Below are 23,440 nucleotides of genomic sequence, written 5' to 3'. Positions count from 1 at the left end.
CAGGGAGGCGACAGCGGAGGCGCATTGATCCTCCCTGGGGGCCTGTAGATGAGTAAACAGGCGGCGAAGGTTAATGGAGGTGGTTTTGAGTAGAGGTGTTTTATATTGAATACGGTAAGCTACAGGCAACCAATGGAGGGACTGGCAGAGCGGATCGGCAGACGATGAGCGTCTTGCTAGGAAGATCAGCCTAGCAGCAGCATTTTGAATGGATTGCAGTGGCGAGAGTCTGTTCTTGGTAAGACCAGTTAGGAGACTATTGCAATAATCAATGCGGGATAGAATGAGTGCATGGATAAGAGATGGGCCAGATGTACTAAGCTTGAAAAGTGATAAACTAGAGAGTGATAAACCACCAGCCAATCAGCTGTGAACTACCATGTCACAGGCAGTGTTTGAAAAATGATAGGTAGGAGCTGATTGGTTGATGGTTTATCACTCTCCATTTTATCACTTTTCAATGCTTAGTACATCTCGCCCTTAGTAGTGTCTTGAGTGAGATAGGGCCGTATTTTGGATATGTTTTTTAGATGCATGTAACATGATTTGGTGACAGATTGAATGTGGGGAACAAAGGACAGTTCAGAGTCGAGGGTGCTGAACATACGCAATGGCCTATGCAGAGAAGGGGAGAATCGGCTATCTAGACAGCTGGTCATCATCATGCTGCCATGATACTTGGCCTGTATTTGTGAAGGCCTGGAGCTGTAGCTCCTTCCATCCCATTTTTAATTTGTCCCTCTATTAGAAGATTGTAAAGACCAGTATTCTGTTTGCTTTATCTCCATTATGTTACAATGTTTGCTCTAATTACATTTATTTAGTTATTGTTTTGTGAAATGGACATCAAGGTTTTTTCCCTGGGAGCTGGAAAAAGATCCTGTCGGAACAATGACAGTCCATAAAGAACATCTAGGTTCTGTTTTTTTTAAAGCACAATGCTAGTCTGATCACACAATTATTTCATCTGTGTCATCATATTGGCTAATTAGGACCGCTGAGTGTTGTGCACGACTCCTGATACCAGGAACAGCGTCTGACCAGGCAGCCGAGAATTGGATGTTCAGCCCAAATATTGTATAATACAGTGTGTAATCTGCTTCAGCTGAGAATATCGCCTAGTCAGTGGGATAATGATTGAAAGCTATCAATGTACGCACAGCAGCTTTATCATTACCCATACAGTACACAACAACGCTGGGGACGCAGTAAAATGTAATATAATTCTCCTTCAGGAGTAAATACGTGATAACACACGGCAAACTCTCCCTCTAGTGGTAGCATGCTGCATAGCAGTCTCCGAATACTCCATGTAAATTAGGGCAGATGCTGGCTGCCACCTGATTGGCTGTACTGTATAAGAGCTTGAGCGCTGAGAGGGGAGCAAAAAAATCAATCGTCTTCAGCGGAGCCCCCACAACAACCTGTCTCTGCCTCCTGTGTGTATCTTCCTATCTGTCTGATCAGCTACTAAACATGACTGTGAAACATCTAGATCAGGGCCAGCATTACAGGCCAAGAATGGCATTCCTGAAAAAGGTAATTACAATGTGTGTCTGGGCTGTCCATGCATGCTGCAAATACAGTGATAAGGGTGCAGTGTGTGCAACACAGGATGTCATGTTGTCGTTGTAGTATCCATGCGCTATAATGTAAAATATAGGTAATACTGCTTGCATATTGTTCCATTATACTGTATATATGTACATGTTTTTGCATGTGAAATACAACTATTTACATATGTACACATTCAGTGGGCTTGTGTGATGATACAATTTAATGCATATTGGTACTGGATTGATACAGCTTACATGCTTAATTGGGGCTCAGTATAGAGGTGTCTATTTTGAGTAATAATTCCCTTGACATTTCCCCCAATGAGAGGTCATTAATATTTTCATTTAAATCTATATGTGTTTGTGATGGTGGGGAACACATATCATAGTACTGTAAGTTTTGTAGTCCCAGGACATTGGGATGTGTAACTCTATGTCCAGACTTAATGGTTACATTAGAGAATTTCAGGCAATGCCTATGGAGCTGTATTTGGTCCTGTAATCACCTCGCTGCCAGCAATAGTGCTAGTGGAGTATGTGTACTTTTATTGTGCATGTTGTTTCTGTCACTACAGGTGTGCAAAGGTTTCTGTACATTCCCCATGGTCACTATGGGACTGCGCTTTATTCAGATAAGAAATCTGACATAATCGTGTCACGTTTTCTTGACATTTCTGCAGGTATAAAGTACAGCTGTATATACATCATTAGCCTGTTCAGCATTCAGTGGGCATTATGTGATTATTAAATTATAATCTAAAATGGTGAATTTAGTGATGCTGGGAACCTCAAAACTCAGCACTCTAAAAATTGATGTTCCCTGCCTGAGATGCTTAGCATCATTAGTGGCAGTATACAGGTAGAGGGCACTTCTGCTGTACAATGAAATCTGTAAGGCAGACATGTGATATGTGTGTAAATTTATTGTTGTTCAGGTAATATAGAGACAGGTGTTTATATCAGTTTTTAATACACATGAGGGCCAATACGTCCCTTCCATATAGGTATCCCCAAGTAATTCACCCTATACTCTGAAATCCGCACAATGACTCTGTGTGACCAGACAGACTTGTAAAGTGGTAACCCATTGCGACACTGCTCGATGGCTGTTCCCTGTGTCCTCTACCTGTACTCTGCTCTTCCTTATCCTGGAACCCAATGCGGAGAGCGTATTACGGCGACTGCTAATCCTACCATCCTTCTTGTTAGTTCTGTGTTTCTTGTCCCCAGCTTATCCAGTTCAGGAGTATTAGTGTTATTGCTTGTGACAAGGCCAGCTGGCCACTGCAGGGCTGTGTGGCCGATAGCAGTTTTTGTGCTAAGCACAGACAGTGAGAACATTGTAAGGTCCAACAGGTCACATCTGTGACTTTCATGGGTTCTTCAAGGTTCAACAATGATCTATACAGAGCTGACATTAAAGTGTTTGGATTTTGTAATATAAGGAACACAGTAGCATCATAGTAGCTGTTTCTGTTCTCCTCCAAGTGTAAATCAATGACAGCCAACTTCATTTTATGTGTTTTCTACTCAAAGCTGGAGCTGGGCTCTGTTGGGTCCCCATGTCTGGACTCAGTCAAATGAATATAATATGAAGAGCATGTGCCACCATATCCGACACTTGCTCTGATGTCCCCACTCTGCTCTGTCAAATCAGTGTACTTGTAAGGTAGTACAGTAACCATCTTGGAAAATGGAATATATATTTTAGTATCGGTGGGGTGCCTTGGTAGTGTGGCATTATCTGCTCCAGGTGTATATGTATCTTATTCAGTGGTAGCTGCTTCCCCTGGTCTGCAGTGTGATTTGGGAGATGCATGTATTTGGGGCTGGTTTTATTTCATCTTGTTCTCCAACATTTTCCCCTAATCCCTAACCCACCGCCTAGACGCTAACCCCTCCTTAGCCTATCCCTAACCTTCCCTTGCATCCCATCCCTCACTGTGGCACCTATACCGTACTGACAGAATTCTGGAAATGTTGATATTTCAGATGTCAACATTTTAAGGATGTCCACACGGTGTCTGCCGATGTTATGCTGTCCACTTTCTGAATGTACGCATGGTATCTGTCCACTGTCAAATAGTATTTTAGTCATTTCATATATTTATTACAGTATATCAGGATGATTTTTTTTATAACATATAGGTTTTTATTTCCACTATAAAGACTGTTTAATCCTTACCTGGGCCTGTATCACAGTGCAGCTGGATATGCTCAGTTTATCAGTTGCCTTTGCAGTAACTGATTTTCTTTCTTTAAATTATTTAAGGGAGCTTACATAAACAATCATGAGATGATACAAGACAGTGAGCACAACAATCAATACTAATGGCAGGAAACAGAGGTGAGGGAGTGCCCACGTAGGAGAGCCACTCATATGTCAAACTTGTGATTTCAGGGTAGATAGGGGCGGTGTCATGGATTTTTCTTATTGCAACTATATATGGGTCCTAATAGTACAAGATCGCTAAATGATTACATTCAAACCCATTGCACTGATTTTCTTTCATGTACACCCTGTAAAACATCAGTTATGCTGGGTAAGCACTGAATACAAACAATATGATGTCGCTCACGATTTCCCTTGAACTCCTTTGGAACTAGCAAACCAATAATGTAGTGCACACACACTATGGAATCTTGCAAAATGTTTTGTATGCTGTTGTTGACAATATCCACAGATTGAGCTGCATGTATAGATGCCAGAGGAAGTCGCTAGTGACCAACAGGAGAGTGCATCACTAGCCATATTGGGGCTAATTCAGGCATTGTGGGTGATGATGTTCAGCAACTGCAATTGCAGAACAGCGTATGCCTCTGCCTGATTGGGGCAGGGGCGTCTGTCTTTTATGGAAACAAGGACTTGTTGCCTACTTTTTTTGGGAGTGGCCAGGCACAGTACTGCTTCACAAGGTGCAGTTTCCTTGGCATCACAAGCTGGCCGATGACTGCAAGCCAGAGTAATCTTAGACTTACACTGCGACTGTAAATGTAGGCAGGGGTGATAGCACCTCCTCCTGCATTTGCATTTCTTAACAATGGCATATGATAAGCTGCTGGGAGCTACCTAGAAACCCATATTTACCTAATGGTGTCGACCTAATGACTGTCAACCATCTTGCTGTAGACCAAATGATCCACACCCTTCAAAATTGGCCATTAGCCAATATCTCATTGTGTGTATGGGGCTTTAAAAATTAGGTTAAATTTGTGTCCATGCCCCTTTACAGTTTGTAAACCATGAAATTTAATAAGGGCAAAACCACACATCAAACTGCATGAATCAAAACGGCAATTTATCATATCATGTTTGCAGTTTGGTAAATTTACTAAGTTATATAGCATCCATTTACCAAGCTGCATTACTAAAAACCAATGGCAAACCACTGCTGAATTGAAATAAATGTGGTTGTGACAGGCTGTTGGAGCTAACTCCCCTATTAGAACTTAAAAAATAAATATGCATGAAAATGATTAGCTTGCCTCTGTCTTGCACCTACTCATAGGGCAGTATTCAATGCGGGGGTGAGCGGCCGGCTAGTGGGTTTAATGGCGGGGAACGCAGAAAACCAGCGATTCTCACTGTTTAACCCCTGCGCTGGCCGCTCTCAGTATTCAACATTCCGGGGGAATCCTCGCTGCCACAGGACAGTGAGGATTCCCTCAAACAGTGAGGATTGCGGCTAATGCAGGGAGCCGCTGCATTTAACTACGAGACTCGCTGCTTCTGCGGCCACATACACTGATTCCCCCTCGCTCCAAAAACGGAGCAAGGGGGAATCGGCGTACGAGGGGGGCAGTTAAATACTGACCGGGCGATCGGTGACTATAATGTAGTGCAGGCTCTTTTAGAATAGAATAGTACAAATGCCAGCAAATGCCAGCATGCACTGACAGCCCATGAATGTTCTTACTTACTGGCATCTAACTACAAGTACATTCTCATGGGTGGAAGTGTGTGGTGCAATATAATTGCTGTCCACATAAATACTAAGTAACTTTGGAAAACATAATAAATAAACAATTCTGCATAATAAATAGTTAATGCCCACATAAACAATGAAGGGGCTCATGCGGAAGGATGGAATTTGCTTCTAAATGATAGGATAATATATGCCCCATCAAATGGAATATTTTGATAAGGCTTTATGTATTTGCCTTATTGCCAAATACGTAAAGCGCGGCAAGGGTTTCTGTACTACACGCTTTCCTCCATGTGAGGCGATGCCGCACAGTGGTAGGAAACATTACAATGTTTCCTACCACTTATAAATCATACACAAAAAAAGTACACATTGGCCCTTATTCAGATCTGATCGTAGTACAAATTTGTTCTGAAAATGGGCAAAACCATGTGCACTGCAGGTGGGGCAGATGTAACATGTGCAGAGAGTTAAATTTGGGTGGGGTGTGTTGAAACTGAAATCTAAATTGTAGTGTAAAAATAATGCAGCCAGTATTTACCCTGCACAGAAAAAAAATAACTCACACAAATCTAACTCTCTCTATATATGTTACATCTGCCCCACCTGCAGTGCACATGGTTTTCAGTGCACATGCAGTGCACTATGTTTATAGATGCTTATGAGGGGAAATGTTCTGGAATCATTATTATGAAAAATTGATTTAATCGTTTTTTCTTCATATTCATAAAATATGATCTAAACATAACAAAAGATAGAATTAACATCTATCTATTTCTAAAATTAAATATATACAAATAGAATATATACTGTACATAATTATGAATATACAAGGATATATAACCAGTAGAAAACAATTCAATACAATTTGAAGTATCCGTGTATGTATATATATATATATATATATATATATATAACATCAATGGGTAGATTTAGAGTTTTATATTAGCTCATAAAAAACACATAGGGTGAAATTTAATAGGATGAGATATTCAGAAAGTGAGAGATTTTGTAAGAAATCTCCATTTGTTTTTCAAAGCAGCAATCATTTACACTGCAAAATCAAACTGGTTTTGCAGTGTAAATGATTGCCGCTTTAAAAAAACTGGAGATTTCTTACCAAATCTTACTCTTTCTGAATCTCATACTATTCAATTTCATCCTTCATTTCTAAATGATTTTTGAGACTTTAGGGTTTTAGTTTTTTAAGTAAAAAATGATCTTTGTTTTGGCTTTAGCGAGATTCAGTTCCACAGTTTTATCCTTCCAAGTGCTTTTTATGTGCTTTATGCCAATGAATCTTTTAATGTATTGTGTTGAACAATTGCGTTCCATCTTAAAATGATTGACCAAATGATGGGTTACAAGTCCCTTTTGAATATTTCTTATATGTTCCACAATTCCTATTTTCAGTGTTCTTGTGGTTCTCCCAATATATGTTAAACCTGCAGGAGCATTCCACCAAATAGATTACATTTTGTGTATCACAGGTTATGAAATTCTTAAATTTTGAATCTTGTGTTGTTGACATTAATTTCTGTATACTTCGACAAATGATATTATATTTCTACATCCAATACACATGCAGCATCTGCAGAATCATTTTGATCTTATGAGCTTTTTGGATTCCATCGGTAGTGTACTTACTCACTAGTGAATTTTTCAGGTTTTTGGATTTTCTATATCTAAATGATGGTTTATTTGGCATTATGGGCCTTATTCTAGATCACTCTTTCTGACAAAATCCTTTTTAGATGGACAAAACCATGTGCACTGCAGGTGGGGCAGATGTTACTTGTGCAGAGAGAATTAGATTTGGGTGTAGTTTTACTTCAAAGTGAGATCTATATTGCAGTGTAAAAATAAAGCAGCCAGTATTTACCCTGCACAGAAACTAAATAACTCACCCAAATCTAATTCTCTCTGCACATTTTACATCTGCCCCCCTGCAGTGCACATGGTTTTGTCCATCTAAGAAGGATTTTGCCAGAAAGAGTGAACTAGAATAAGGCCCTATATCTTTTAGTATTGGGTCTCATGTCAAAAGATGCCAGTGTTTCCTTATAATCTTCTTCACTTGTTTAAATTGGGTGTCATATTCCTTAAAACGATGACCATCTATTGTTTGTCTTTTTACCTTTTTCTCTTGTATTAGTGGTTTTCTATCTTTCTCCAGAGTTTCTTCCAATATTTTGGTCAGTTCTTCATTGTTATATCCCTTTTCTAGAAAATTATTTTTCATTTGGTTCATTTGTTGTTCACAAACCTTCTGATAACTGCAATTCCTTTTTCCCTGCAGGAACTGTCCCTTGGGTACACCTTTTTATGCCATAATTGATGGTGCTTGCTGTTTGTGGAGATATATGTATTTGTGTCGATAGGTTTTAGTATTCACTTGGTTGTTATCCATATCAATTGTAAAATCTAAAAAATGTATTTCCTTTCTGCTTTGCACCAGGGTAAGTTGGATGTTGAAGTCATTATCATTTAGTGAGTTGAAGAATTAAGAATTGATTGAGTTACAATTCCTCTCCTTCGCATAGCAAAATAATATCATCTATGAACTGGTACCATTTAATATTTTTTTTTGCCCCAAGCTATGTTTTCATACACGTTTTTCTTGCCAATGGTTCATGAATAAATTTGCATAGCTTGGGGGGGAATTTGGTACCCATGGCGGTTCTGGTACAATGTAGAAATAAATCTTTGTTGAAGAACAATTATTGTTAGTCAATATTAATTTGACAGCTTCTAGTGTGAAATCTTTTCTTTCTTGTGAGCGGTCTGTTTTTTTCTAAGGCATATCTTACTGCATCTATTCCTTGTTCATGTTTTATACATGTGTAAAGAGAAGTTATGTCCGCTGATTCAAGAATCCATTTGTCATTCCAAGAAAAATCCTTCAACTTAATTAGGGTATCACCAGTGTCTTTTAAGTGTGACCGATATTTGACCACCATCGGTTGAAGTATACTGTCTACTAATGAGGAAAGATTGGATGTAAGACTATTAGATCCACTGATTATTGGTCTCCTGGAAGGATTGGTATTACTCTTGTGGACCTTCGGGAGTAAGTATATTGTGGCTGTGACTGGATATTGCAGATCAATATATTCAAAATTTTCCTAAAAGATGCCTCCTTGGTCAAAAAGTTTCTTTATAAATGTTATGTATTCTTTTTGTATTCTGTAAGTTGAGTCACCTTTTAGATGTGTGTATGTTTCTGTGTCGGATAACGTCTCACTTCCTTTATGTAGTCTACCTTATTAAGTATGACAATACCTCTTCCTTTATCACAAGGTTTGATGATGATTTATTCATCTTTACTTAGATCTGCAATAATGTCCCTTTCTTTTTTGGTAAGGTTGAACCTTACTTTAGTTTTTTTAAGTTTTATTTCCTCCACAAATACTCTGGTAAACGTTTTGATATAGTTCCCCTTGATGTGAGCCGGTTAAAATGTAGATTTATTTATCTTCTTACTCTCTGAAGCCTCTTCTTCATCTATTCTAGGATCCAATTCTAGGTTGGTGTTTTTTTATTTTTTATTTTCCTTCATTCTGAAAAACTTAAGTAAAGTGTTAACCTCACAAATTTTTGTACATCAATTAATTTGTTAAAATGATTCATGTCGGTGCATATTTTTGTCTTTTTTTTGAAGGACTCTTTCTTCATCCTTTGTAAGGATTCTGTCACTAAGATTGAATATCTGGGTTTTTTTTCTCTTCTGAATCAGTTGTCGCTGGAATAGAGTTATTTGTGTTATTGTTCTTTTTCTTTTTAGTCTTATTTTTCTTATTTTTTCCTCCTTTGCATCCTCTGTTTTATTTCTTTTAATGGATATTTTTTCTTTGCTTTTCATAGTTTCTTCTTCCTCATCTAGTTTCTTCTCTGTCTGTTCACCTTTCTTCTAAAAATAGGTGACCGAGGCTCGATTCTTACTTCCTCTTCTTCTTCTTCTTCAGTATTTCAACAGTAGGGACTGGAGTATTTACATGTATTCCTATGATTGACTCTTCCCAACTTAGTTGATTGATAGTTCATCCTCTTATAATGGGATGTGTATTGGTTTTCTATATCCCTCTGTTTTGGGGTTCTTCTTCTAAGTCATTATTGTTGATGTCTTAATGTATGATAGGATGGATGTTGTCGGTTACTTATCTTTTCTTCGTGTAGGTGTTCTCTTTTCATACCTCTCACTTTCTCTATTTTCCTCTCTGTATGTTCTCAATCTATGTTCTTTTTCATTACCCCTATAAAGGGCTAGATGTATCAAGCTTCAGAAAGTGATAACATCAAGAGTGATAAACAACCAGCCAATCAGCTCCTAACTGTCATGTTTCAGGCTGGGTTTAAAAAATGAGAGATATGAGCTGATTGGCTGGTTGTTTATCCCTCTCCATTTTATCACTTTTTGAAGCTTGATATATCTGGCCCAAAGTCTTTAATTCTTTCTTAAGTTTTAATTTCTTCTAAATGATCTGTATTCCTTTGATAGGTACCTTTGTCTGTTCCTTTCGCCTATATTGTAGTTTGGTTTATGTATATTCCTTGAATACATGGTGTCGTTGTTACATCTTCTGTCTGGATTCTGGACAACATATTTGGTATTACTTTATTTAAACCTAAACAATCTAGAAAAAAAGAAGTCTTGCCGGAGACATTAAGTCTGTTCTGTTCATTTATGTTCCTCCTTGTATTCCAGAGGGTGTCCGGAGTCCATCCTCAAGGGGGGGTTATGTTACATCTTCTGTCAGGATTCTGTCCTGGCTGTTGCCAGGCAACAATTATAGCCACCTTTGGCAGGTCTGTGTAACTGCAGCTTTGCTTCTGTGTGTTGCACAAACCTGTCACATAATTAGCCCATTACCATGGGTTTGGCTACTCAGCTGCAGTTAATTTTTGTTTCAGGAGGCTTGTGTTTTTACAGGCATTTGATTGGCCCATGCTCCCTATATCTTCCTGGTCTGCTTTGCTTTTATCCCAGTTAGTTTACAGTCAGCCTCGGCATTTCTTCCATCTCTTAAGCTGCCCATACACGCTGCGATCCCGGAGTGCGTTGTGGGCTTAAATAGCATCCATCACATCGCATTGCATGCCTTGTGCATGCAATGCAATGTGATGTGATGAAAAGCAAGTACAAAAAGTATGTGCAGCACATACTTTTTGTACTGTGCGATGAGGTGCCGTGGGAACGCGCACCTCAAAGCACACATCGTACCGCTGGGATCGCAGCGTGTATGGGCGGCATTATACCAGGGCCCCCTTAGCATTTGTTCAGTTCTGTTTCCATAGTTATAGTTCATAGTCCTCAAGTTTGGATCTGCCAGTTCTAACAGTAGTGGGGTCTTTCTTCTCTATCATCTTTCCTTCTTTCATTTTCTTTTATTATCCTGAATTTGAAATAATCATAGTATCATTGTAGTTTTCCTTGTTTCTTCTTTACCAATAAATATAGTACTTTTGGGTTTTAAAAATTGATGCTTTCCTAAATGGTTGTATGAGAGTTTTGAGGACTTCTATTCTGTCCTTATGATTGTCAATCTCCAGATGAAAACAGAGGTAGAAATAATATTAGAGACCAGGTTAAGCACTTAATATAAAATTCTAATAACTATGGGCCTTATTTTGGTTCATTCTTTCTGACAAAATCCTTCTTAGATGGACAAAACCATGTGCACTGCAGGGGGGGCAGATTTAACATGTGCAGAGAGAATTAGATTTGGGTGAGTAATTTTGTTTCTGTGCAGGGAAAATACTGACTGCTTTATTTTTACACTGCAATATAGATCTCACTTTGAAGTAAAACCCCACCCAAATCTAATTCTCTCTGCACAAGTGACACCTGTCCCACCTGCAGTGCACATGGTTTTGCCCATCTAAGAAGGATTTTGTCAGAAAGAATGAACCAAAATAAGGCCCTATATGATGACTTTAAATACAAATCACATTTAATAAAACAATGTATATATAATAATAGATAGTAACAACTAAGTAGGGGTCCCGGACGACTGGCTGATGAACGGGATCCCTAATTCTCCCTTGTGTGGGTTCACGACCCCTATAGAAGGAGAATAGAATCTATGGCCAGCGGGAGTCCCGCACCCGGGATTCTGATGACGGTATACTGACTATGGGGATCCAGTCCATTGGCCAGTCATACCGCACCCATAAAAAGATGCACTGTATTTTGGGTATAGATCTAGTCTTCTCATACATTTATTGTTCATAGATGCAAGTTGGATATGCTGACCAGGGTCCTGATTCAGATGTGGTTGGAGGTTCAGTTGCCACTGGTGCTTACGGGGAAGGAGCAGCAGCGATATACTTTTATGTTAATGCAGTGGGAGGTGCCTGATATAAGTCGGTGCCTCCTGCTTGCATTACTGATCCATGCTGCATACTAGGATGCAGCATCAGATCTCCTGCTACACCATAGTAATCGCCTGCCACACCCAAGAGTTCGCACAAGCAGGCCATTGCAGTTCCTATAAAGAGGCCAGGCTCCCTATACCCATGAGCTTATTTCCGAAGTACCGGCAGCAGTTGGGAACATGTTACAGTCTTGGCACAAGGACCTGTGATCCAATATGATGTGCGGACCTTGGTGTTACCGCTCTGCATGTCACTTCTCTGGCACTGATTCAGAATTACTTATAAATCTGTTTAGCAGATGGATATTGCGATTGTTAGGCCTTGCATGTTCACTGGAAGAGCACAAATAACTGGGCAGTCCAGAGTTGTATTTATCTGCAATTAATGTAACTGGGCAGAATGAGAGGGATCCAGATGGTAGGTGTGTGGATGAAGTGTGTCACTGTAGTAGTAGCAGAGTGTGGCACCTTGCCTGAAGCATGTGAGCAAAGAGATACACTAATTTGGGGTCCACGTGCTCAGATGTGGATTTTTTTTTTAAACTCCATGTGGACCGTTTGCTTGTGATGACCTTTTGTCACTTTTAACTTTGTGCTTGTCGATCTTTTGGTTATTTTAACCTAGGAAAGGTCAGTATCAAAAACACGTATTTTATCCAAACTCAGCTTACTGTAAGAAGCATTTATTGTGAGTTAAAGCTTGGGAATTATTTCCATCAGGCTTCTTTAATAACCAAACACAAATCTCACAAATGTCCTTTATGTTACAGTGTGTTGTCCATACTCTGCCACATTAACCATTTACTAGCATTATGGAATTTTTCTAGATGCCAGTCATTTTTCCCTGACCATTCCTACTGGCAACGCTTGCCCAAACCAACCACTCACTGACTACAAATGGCAACTGCTTCATGCTCTTCTCTAAACCACACTTTGTATTATGACCATTAAACACATCACAAATGATGACTTTACCATTTGTCACAAGTAGAGCAAATCTTCTCATAGCACATGAGTTTCGTCACAAACGTCCTCCGGGCTTTTTCCTGTAGCGAGACATCCCTGTCACTATGAATATTCAGCTACTGTACAGTCTGGGATTCCTTCTCTAAAAGACACTCACTGTATCTCATTCACTTACCTGATGTCAAGGAGATTGGACACATCGTTCGGTATTGCATAGACTGCAGACTCACACTGCGCCTGCCTGAATGTCTGTAAATCAGTATGCATACATACAGTGCCTCTGTAAGAGAGGGATCAAGTGACAGAATTTAAAAAATCTGGGTTTTTTTTGTATGTATGATGGGCCCAATTCAGACCTGATCGATGCTGTGCGAATTCACACAGAGGCCGATTATCGATACACTGCGCATTCGTATGGCCCATGGTATGCATGAAATGATTCAACGGTGAGCCTGTAGCAAATGATTTTGGACATTTTCACTCTGCTGTCATTTTATAGAGTCACTGTACTAGATAAATGTTAGCTACAGTCTGATTGGTACTTGTGGACAACTTTTCTCCTTTATCTCTTGCAAAGGTATCTGCATATTAAAATTGTACATTAGAGTTTCTAGGCAAACACTAATGGTGTGTACACACCAGTTTCGCTGTGTACGGTACAGCTTTTTCAAGGTGCCTTGAAAAAGCCCTTCTACTCCATGGGAGGTTTCTGTCCTCCCTGAGCTCGCCTTAAGTGGGGCAATATATGGCGGTATGACATACCGCCACTTCGTTTGGAGTCTTCAAATTTCCATACCCCCCATGTTGCCTTGAGGGCTTTCCAGGCCAATAGTTCAGATCATGGTTCAGTCCCATAATGCAGTCACTTTCAGGATTTATTATTGTATCTGGCAACTTTACATAACTCGGTGTGAGTCGTAGTCTTTTTCACTGGCTAATTTTCACCTATTGAGGCTTTTGACCTTCATTCAGGGCCAGTTGACTAACGGATGTCACCTTTATTTCCTCAAAAGGGCAGGTGTCAGCCTTGTCTGTACTGTTTCAAGATGTATACAAAGTGTACTTTGTATTCAGCCTCCATATTAGCCTTCTCTTTTTCAGTGGCATCTTAATTTGGTCTTGGAGGCTCTTCACAAACCCACCCTTTAAACCTTTGGACATGATGGTGTTGTGGTGGTATGTCACTTTATATATGGGTTTCCTCCTGGCCATACTGCAGCTTTGGTTTGGTGCGTTATCTGTAAGCTCCCTTCATGATTTTAAAACCTAATTTGATGGTATTTCAAACTAAACCTTTCTTCCTACCTAAGGTTTTGTTTCAACATTTCACTTGAATCAAGATGTCGTTCTGCCCCCTATCTGGGAGAGCAGCCTCTTCATCCTTAGTATTGATTGATGTAATTTGTGCTGTGAATTTACATTGAATGCACAGCTCTCATAGGGCCTTATTCTAATTCACTCTTTCTGACAAAATCCTTCTTAGATGGACAAAACCATGTGCACTGCAGGTGGGGCAGATCTTACTTGTGCAGAGAGAATTAGATTTGGGTGGGGTTTTACTTCAAAGTGAGATCTATATTGCACTGTAAAAATAAAGCAGCCAGTATTTACCCTGCACAGAAACAAAATAACACCCAAATCTAATTCTCTCTGCACATTTTACATCTGCCCCCCCCCTGCAGTGCACATGGTTTTGTCCATCTAAGAAGGATTTTGTCAGAAAGAGTGAACTAAAATAAGGCCCATTGTCTCCTGCCATAGGGACTTCTTGGACAGTTCATCATGTATCCTTCATGTAACAGTTTTGCAGAACGGCAACCTGGTCCTCCCTGCATACTTTTATTTATGACATTCGACTGGATCAATAACTTTGATTCCTGGCATAAGTTCTCAGTGCGGCTTTGCCAGATCATTTCTCACTATAATTTTAGGAAACAAATTTCAAATATTTCTAAAAACAAAAGTCTGCATCCCAATACGCTGCTTTTTAAATTTTCCCTATAAAGGTCTATATTCATGAAGGCCCCAGATATACTAATTATCTGCTGTCATCAAGGTCATACTGTATAATTTGTACATAGTTGTCGACTGTGCATGATCTGTGAGGGTCCAAGGTTTTAAAGATTTGTGTCTCAGGAAAAGTCCCTATTTTCAATATAGACAGGAAGTCAATAAAACACTTCTGTGTGCACAATGTAGTTATTACAGCTATGTCACTTGGCTTTATAAATGTATTTATTGAAAAAAAATTTTTATACATTTTAATAAACATTGGTGGGTATTAGTAGTACTCCTTAGTGTCCCTGGAAATAAATTTGGGAAGCATGTTTTGGTATCTTTATTTCTGCACACACATTTATGTATAGGCAAACCTAGAAGCAGGTAAATATCCTAAATACCTCTTGCAGAATTCATCTCTTCACATGTTTGGCTGTATTTCAGTAACTGCGGAGTAAGTCTCTGGCTACTCTGAGCCAGTGGAAAAATCATTTGATAGTGAGCGGCTTACCAATGGTTTCGAAAATATTCGCACAGCTGCATATAGATTTCCAGCCGTACACATACATTCGGAGACATCCATTGATCACATTAATTTTCAAGGCGGGATTTCACTGTGGCGGGAGGGCATCTATCTGAATGCTGGTCCCTCCAAATTTGCGGCCGTGCGATACGCTTTACGCCCCTTATTATGTACCCGTCTCCATCCGATCAATGCTAGATGGATCTATGCTTTTGATCTCTGTTGGTGGTCGTGCGGCCAATAGGGGAACCCTGCTGTATAGTTGTATGTCCTGCCCTATTGTCCAGTCTTTTGTGACAGAGGTTCATGGTTTGATTAAGTCAAATAGAGTCATGGTTTGATTCTCTGTTACCCCAGCGTATTCCACACACAATTATATATTGTGTCCTGCAAAATGCCATAAAGCAGCAGTGGAAGTCCTCTACATCTTCCCCATTATCTACCACAGTCAATATGATTTGGTCTACCTATCGGATTGAAAGAAATATATGTATATTGCATGATAGCCCATCCAATGTCATCAAATTTTGATGGCACTTTCAAACCGAACCTCCTCTCACAGTAATAGACGTAGAGCATATCAATTTTAGCGGCACACACCAAATGGTTCACCTCACCAGTCCTGCTCCTTCTCTGTTTCTTTTCAGTTGCCCTCCCAACCCCCCACCCCCCTCAGCTTCTTGATTTATACATAGATCACCTCTCCTCTTGCACTAGATTGGTGCCATATTACATGTCCTAACTCATGCTGCTTTCCCACTGCAGACCCTTTTTAAGTACTGGTATTTTTAAATGGTATTTAAAACGGTATTAGCATTCCCACTGCAGCAGATTACCGTTTTAAATACCGTTTAAGTACCATTCCCATTGCAGTGAACCGTTTAAAATGTAAAGAGTGCCTAACCCCCCCATCCAAGTGTAAAGAGTGCCTAACCCCCCCCCCCAGTGTAAAGAGTGCCTAACCCCCTGTGCACCCATCTCCCCTCCCCTTGTACTTACCTGCACGGGGATCCAGGCCTGGGATGCAGGGCAGTGGGGAGGCAGCGGGGGTACATACGGGGTCCAGGCAGTCCCTGTGCCTGATGAGAACTAGTATTTCCCACTTTGCGCATGTGTAACTCACCGTGTTCCACTACCGTCGAAGAGAACTCCATACTTAGTGTAAGATGGGAGCAGCCGTTACAGGAATTGGGCTCATGGGAAGAATTGGGCGGCTGTTTGCCGTGGTACTTCTTCAGGTATAGTAAAATCACAACCAGCTGCAGCCAAAAATGTGCAAACTTCATGTTCATAATATATGGTGTGAGTTTCATACGGTGAAGTCACAGCCTGTGTTCATGTAGGTAAGCGCAGTACCCTGATTTGTCACCTGCAATGTCCACCAGGGTATCCACAAATAGTTATAGGGGTTCAGAACAGTCCACATGCCCTTAGCCTGGGTGTGCAGCTCTCATTTCTTTCTGCGTTTCTTCTCCATGATGGTGCGGACCTCTCGCTCACTCAGTGTGGGATGAACACAATCCGCAATCCATGAGCCGCTCATTACATATGCACATATGTAATGAGCGGCTTATTATTATGCACTGCACTCATGACACATGCGCAAAGTGCAGTAGCGCACTCAGGGGGGGTTTCTGAGTACCCAGAAATTCCCCCAGGAGTCTAAGGGGCAGAGACTGAAAGCTGAGGGTCCCCTCTTTCCATGGGTACAAGAATTTTAAAAATCAGCCCTTGGGAACCGGAGATATCTGACTTCAAAGCAGCGGTCCCCATCCAAGCCTATTAATTGCTCTTCCCAGTCAGATATTTCAGGTTCTGTCTGACTTAGAATTTTTCTGAAGGTATATTACAAAAGCTGGGATTCTCCCCCTTTAATGGACACTAGTAGCTTGTCTCTACTGTTCCCAAAACCAGAGATATCAGCCTTCCAGCAGCTGGTTCCTGCTCCTGCTCCACACACCTGGTATGTAGTTTTATATACTCTGCCTCCTGATTTCTGATCCCCTAGTCCCCAATACCATTTGGTAGGTGTGATTCTCTAGTGTTTAATTCCATTAAAAGCTAAGAAATCTAGTTCCAGGAACTGGAGATATCTGCAGTCAAGCAAGCTGTCCTCCCACCAAAAAATTATGAATAATAAGCCCACTCCACTATATATATTTATTATTATTTATATACATTTGGTATATCTATAATACTTTAACTGACCCGGCTTTGCTCCACCCCACTGGAATCCCCCTTCTGAAAATCCTACGTTTGCCCCTGAAGTGGGAACTATTAGTTCTCATCAGGCACAGGGACTGCCTGGAGTTTAAATACCATTTAAAAGACATTCCCACTGCCTTAAAAACGGTATTTAACCGTGTAGGACTCTGCTTTTTAAACGAGTTGAAATACTGGTTATCTTTAACCGGTATTTCAACTCTGGCGCTTTCCCACTGCAGCCTTAAATGGTAAATTGCGCTGAAAAATCGGCAATTTACCGTTTTAGACCTGCAGTGGGAAAGGGGCATCAGGTTGAAATATGATAGTGTTATTGTTATCATTTTACTTCTGACAATCCTTTTTACTGTACCATTGGTCATATCTGTTTCTTATTTGTCTGCTCTTTGAGACCATGTTTTAACAACTTGGAAGTAATTCTGAAAAATGCCAATAAACACATTAATTATAAAAAAAAATGAGGCCTGTCCCTTCTTCATTGTTTCTCCTTGATCTTTTTACAAAATACTGCATATTTTACACCTTTGTTAGAGTACTGTAACTCATGACAGTGAGGGGCTGTCTGAATATATGTAATACAGTGTATGACAATAAAAGGGAGATGATGACTTTTCTGTCCCTATAAAATATCACAAATTATTTTATATTAAATACCCTTGCCGGTGTCAGAGGACCCCCTGCACCCTGAGCAGAATGTCTGTTGGACTTGAGCGGATCTCCACGCAGTCACAATCCGCATGCACAGACGGTAAGTATCAGGTGTTCTGGTAATTGTGGAGCTCTGTTCATCTAGCTACACTGCCTGTAAATTCCACTTTGTGGTGTCATATTTTTTGTATTCAGGTCCATTTTGCTGCAGGGCTGCTTTGTAAATGACAGTTTATGTTTCTATATTTATTAACATTTAATGGGCTTATTCACTGCGGGGAAAGGAAAGGGCAACAATTCACTCAAGATTTTCAAGTATGCCACTGTGTGTGAAGACACTGAGCAGACACTGGTTCCCATTGCCATCTGGACCTTATATGGAAGTGCTGACAACCGTCTTACATCCCTGATCCCACATATCTCAATGCAAGACCTGATTAATAACCACACAATCGGCTTCTGGCCAGAAATCTCATTGTCATGAACATAACATGTGTGTAATGTGCAGTAATCCAAACTTAGACCAATATTAAACCAATGTTTCACACTTAACACATTATTACTGGATATTGACTGTAGTAATGCATTTCATGTTAATCTCCTATTTAAAACTCTCATGTATTCTGGACTGACAATTGCACATGACAAAGTGGTCTTTTTACCTATAGTACTTATAAAACAATGGGCCTTATTAAGACCTGTTCGGTGGGCTGCGTACCTTCGCAGCATAGAAAACAAGTAAGCGCTGACCGAACGCCCGCCCCCCCCTCCAGTCGCGTGAATCCCTGCATTTGCATGCAATGGGAAGTGTTCGCTTACACCTCCCCTCACATGCAGCCGCACGGATTCGATGATCGGATGATTTGTTTTCCCATTCGCAAAAAGTCAGTCTAGACTTACTTTTATTTCCTACGTAGATGGACAAATTTGGGGGGGGTGCTGATGTCAGTCACCCGCCACGAGCAGGCATCGACCCGCTGGGCGTTCCCCTGCACAAGCCACCCTCCCCGACAGTGCGAATACTCAGTGATACTCACCGAAGGCATTCACACAGGGAGTTGGCACATGCGCAGACCCCCACCATCGGAAGCGGGGCAGAATTTGGCCCCATCTGATCAGGTATGAATCAGGCCCAATGTTGGCACAGTGGTTAGCAAGACAGCAACCCAGAAATGTGGGTTATATTCCAGCCAGGGTTCTCTCCGTGTAGTTTGTATGTTCTACCTATTTGCATGTACGTTATCTGAACTCCAGGTATCAGGTAGCTGACAAGACAATGAAAGCCTGGCACTATCTAGCTGCATCCTCTGTCATGTTATCTCATATATATTTGAATACTTGGCATTTTAGCAAAGTCTTGTTATGTCTAAAGACATTAGTTCCGCTTCCTGGACCACTGTTCTAAATGTGATTTCACCTGCTGTGTACATGGAGTACATTAACTGACTGTATAGACAAGAGGCTGTGTGCACTTTCCCTGACCCAAATCTCCCTATTCTGATGTTCATTTTATTTGTACATTAGGGATCAATGAAAGATTTCCCTGGCTCATATATCATGGTGTGCCGGGAGAAGTCTGTGCTGTCACGGGCTATTATTTGGCCTGGTAATGTAACAAGGGGTGTGGATTATTAGGTCCACAGTAGGTAGGTCGAAAGTCATTACTGTAGGTCGACTACTATTGCTCAACACAGGAAAAATGTTGACATACACTAGGCTGAAATGGACAAAAGATCAACATGTAAATGGTTGACACATGAAAAAGTCGACATGAGTTTTTCACACTTTTGTAGTGTGACACATACCTCCCTCCTATGGCTCACTTCGCTGCCATGCTTCGGGCACTTTATCCCTTTGAGTGCCAAGAGAACTTGTCAAATAGTTGTGAAAATGGCAAAAGTGGCAAAAGTAAACATCTTTATTTACCATAAGGACCTGTAAAAACACAAAATTGACAGGTTGACAATAAACTTTTGACCGGTAATGTACCTTCGGTCAACCTGGTCAAAAGGTGGACACAAGGAATAGGTCGACATTGAAAAGGTCAGCATGTTTTTTTCATGTTTTTTGTGTCTATGTCAACATATGTCGACATGGACTCAGAATGAGTGTACTGTGTACCCTTGCTTCGCTGAAAATGTCAACCTTTTTTCACGTTGATAATGGGGGGAGGGGAGGGAGGGTGATTAGGTGGCATAGAGAAATGAGTTCCCCCACCTCTGCATGACCACTTTAAGCCCTGCTTATGTTGAAATTTTTACCATGTCGAAATATGGTATGTCAAAAATTTTTAGGTGTTGACCTATGGCCTGTCGACCAATAGTGGTTGATCTTTTGACTGTTGACTTTAATACTGTCGACATGCCGACTGCATCCTGCAGACCATGACATCACTGACGATGTAACTATTCCTGGTGAAGTGGTAATGGGCGGGATTCTCTAAGCTAAAAATGCGGTAAAAACCCCGTTATATATATATAGGTTGGTTTTCGGTCCGGCACTCCCACTACTTCACAATTACCCGGGTGCCTTCCGGAGGCAGTTTGTGGGGATAGCACTCTCCAAATACATCACCATCTGCCAGGGTGCCATATGCCAGAAAGTCACCGATGTCCAGATACTTCCAAATTAACACACTCACCGGACTTTGCTTGTAGCTTATTTATTGGTACATATCACTTCAGTAAATCAGTGCATAACAGTGGGTATAAGTCGACGATTCAGTTAGGGTTACCACCCGTCCGGGATTACTCCGGACAGTCCGGTAATTAAGCCAGATGTCCGGAGTCCGGACGGGTGGCGTTCCCGGACTATACAATGTCCGGGAACCGCGCTGCCACTACCACTACTAGTGACTTACTAGAGCGCGAAGCGCGAGCCGAGGTGAGGAGATGCGCCGGGAGTTGACACGGGGAGAGATCGCCGCTGTGCAGACCTGTCTGACAGTCTGCTCGTCGGCTATTTCAAATCTCGCGGTTCTTCAGCCAATCAGGAGTGGTGGATCCTGATTGGCTGCTAGACCGTGAGATTTGAAATAGCCGGGCGGGGGTGGCGTTGTAGCAGGCAGGCGGGACATGTGTGGTACCTGTGGGAGCAGACGCGCTGCTAGTTACATCATGAGACCTAGACAGTAAGTGTAACTGCGGCTGCTGCTGCTGCGTAAGAAGCGCCATGTCAGTGCTCCTGACGGGGCAGCACCTCATCCCTGTGACATCGAGCCTCCGCTACCTTTCAAGCAGTTTTCTGTTTTTTTTTTTTTTAAATCAGTCAGTGTCAGTGTCAGAAAGCTGTGTCAGGGAGCAGTGTCAGTCAGCGTCAGGGAGCAGTGTCAGTCAGCGTCAGGGAGCAGTATCAGTCAGCGTCAGGGAGCAGTGTCAGTCAGCGTCAGGGAGCATTGTCAATGTTAGAGAGATGTGTCAGGGAGCAGTGTCAGTCAGCGTCAGGGAGCAGTGTCAGTCAGCATCAGGGAGCAGTGTCAGTCAGCGTCAGGGAGCAGTGTCAGTCAGCGTCAGGGAGCAGTGTCAGTCAGCGTCAGGGAGCAGTGTCAGTCAGCGTCAGGGAGCAGTGTCAATGTTAGAGAGATGTGTCAGGGAGCATTGTCAGTGAGCTGTGCCAGAGAGTTGTCACGGTCAGTGTCAAGGATTCCGACGACATTTTAATTATAAGGTTGGCTGACATCAGGCTGGATGCTGCATGTCCAGCCATTCTAGTGTGTTTCCACTGCCTACCATCAGTAACAGTAAAAGTGACACCCCCCCCCCATGGCTGCTGCTGTGTGGCACACTGGCACTGGCTATCTGAGGAGCCCTAAGTTGCCCCCTGCTGCTTTAATGCTTGGCCTGTTGTCCAGACTGAGTGACACTGACACCATACCAGCTGTCCCAGAGACCCAAGTCCCAGTCAGTGTCTGTCTGACAGACTACTGAGGCACCCTCCACTGCCCACCCCAGCCCCACCACTGTGTATTGCAGGCCAGTGCTGTCTCCAGCCCTGTGTGGGCTGCCTGTGGCTGAGGCTGCCCCCCTGCCTTAGCAGGCCCTAGGGTCCCCTCTTGCCCTCAACAGGGACCCTCTCTTCTGCTCCTGCTGACCTGACTGATAGAGCATGCAACCCCTGGCATAGAGCATGAAACCCGTAGCAGCAAGCATGTAGGTAAGCGGCACTTATGTGGCATAATATGTAATAGGCATTACGGCATGTGGTATTATATGTAATGGGCATTACAGTGTGTGGCATAATGTGGAATGGGAATTACAGTGTTTGGTATAACGTGTAATGGGCATTATAGCATGTTGCATAATATGAATTGGGCATTGCGGTGTGTCGCATAACATGTAATGGGTATCCTGGCATGTGGTATAATATGTAATGGGTGTGGGACTTGTAACAAGCATTACGGTGTTATCCATAGGTTTAAAAAATTGTTGAGCCCTGGCATAACTTGTAATGGTCATCATGGCCTCTGGTGCGCACGGTCACTGTTGTCCTTCTTTTATGGAAAAATTGTTGAGCCCTGGCATAATGTGTAATAGGCACTATGGCTTGTGGTATAATATGGATGTGTGACGTGTAATAGGCATTATGGGGCACTGTCCATCTTCTCCCTATTTTTAAAAAAAAATTGTCCACTCATGGCATAACGTGTAATGGGCATCACAGTGTGTGCCATAATATATAATGGGCATCAGTGTGTGGCATAACATGTAATGGGCATTACAGTGTGTGTGACGTAACGTGTATGTGGTATTACTGTGTGCGAAATCAAGAATAGATTTGAAGCAAATGTAAAAAAAAATAATAATAAGGCGGGTCAAGGGGCGGGGCTGGGGGCGGGTCAATGGGTGGGCTGGGGGTGTGTCAAGGGGCGGGTCACTGTCCGGGAATCGCTCAACACAAAGGTGGTAACCCTAGATTCAGTCCAGTGCAGGACCTTTCTCAAGACCCCCTTTCTGCTTTCTCCAGTGTGCAACTATCCCCAGCCTCATGTGGACCTTAAATAGCAACCAGTGAAGCTTATTGACCACTCCCCCTATCAATACAGGAAGCATACTTGCCTACTTTTGAAAACTAGTTTCAGGGAGATTATAGTTGGAAATAGAATTTTGCACAGCACCCCACTGGGGGGGGCGTGTCATGCTACACCCAAAGGGCGTCTAGCTCCATATATGGGGGAGATTGGGAAAAGAGATTGTGAACGTGGCACCTAGAAGTGTGGGTGTGTACTGC

General features: G+C 41.7%; 1 protein-coding gene across 6 annotated transcripts in view; it reads left to right on the top strand.

Moving 5' to 3' along the window:
* Positions 1 to 1,350: 1,350 nt before the first annotated feature.
* The window catches only part of RGS9 (regulator of G protein signaling 9), a 139,230-nt gene continuing 117,140 nt past the window's right edge, over positions 1,351 to 23,440 (top strand). For 2 of the 6 annotated variants that reach the window (XR_014444547.1, XM_083148214.1), the window contains exon 1: positions 1,351 to 1,539. Coding sequence is in view for 5 of the 6 variants with exons in the window: in XM_083148214.1 (XP_083004340.1) it covers positions 1,477 to 1,539 (63 nt within the window). In the remaining variant the exon portion in view is untranslated. The remainder of the gene's footprint in view (positions 1,540 to 23,440) is intronic. The other 4 variants (XM_083148210.1, XM_083148211.1, XM_083148212.1 and 1 more) reach the window with 3 other exon arrangements.

The sequence above is a fragment of the Crinia signifera genome, chromosome 6, assembly GCF_055691185.1.
Source record: "Crinia signifera chromosome 6, ASM5569118v1, whole genome shotgun sequence".
Taxonomy (NCBI): domain Eukaryota; kingdom Metazoa; phylum Chordata; class Amphibia; order Anura; family Myobatrachidae; genus Crinia; species Crinia signifera.
The sequence above is the reverse complement of the archived record's forward strand: the minus strand, read 5'-3'. Positions and strand labels throughout refer to the sequence as shown.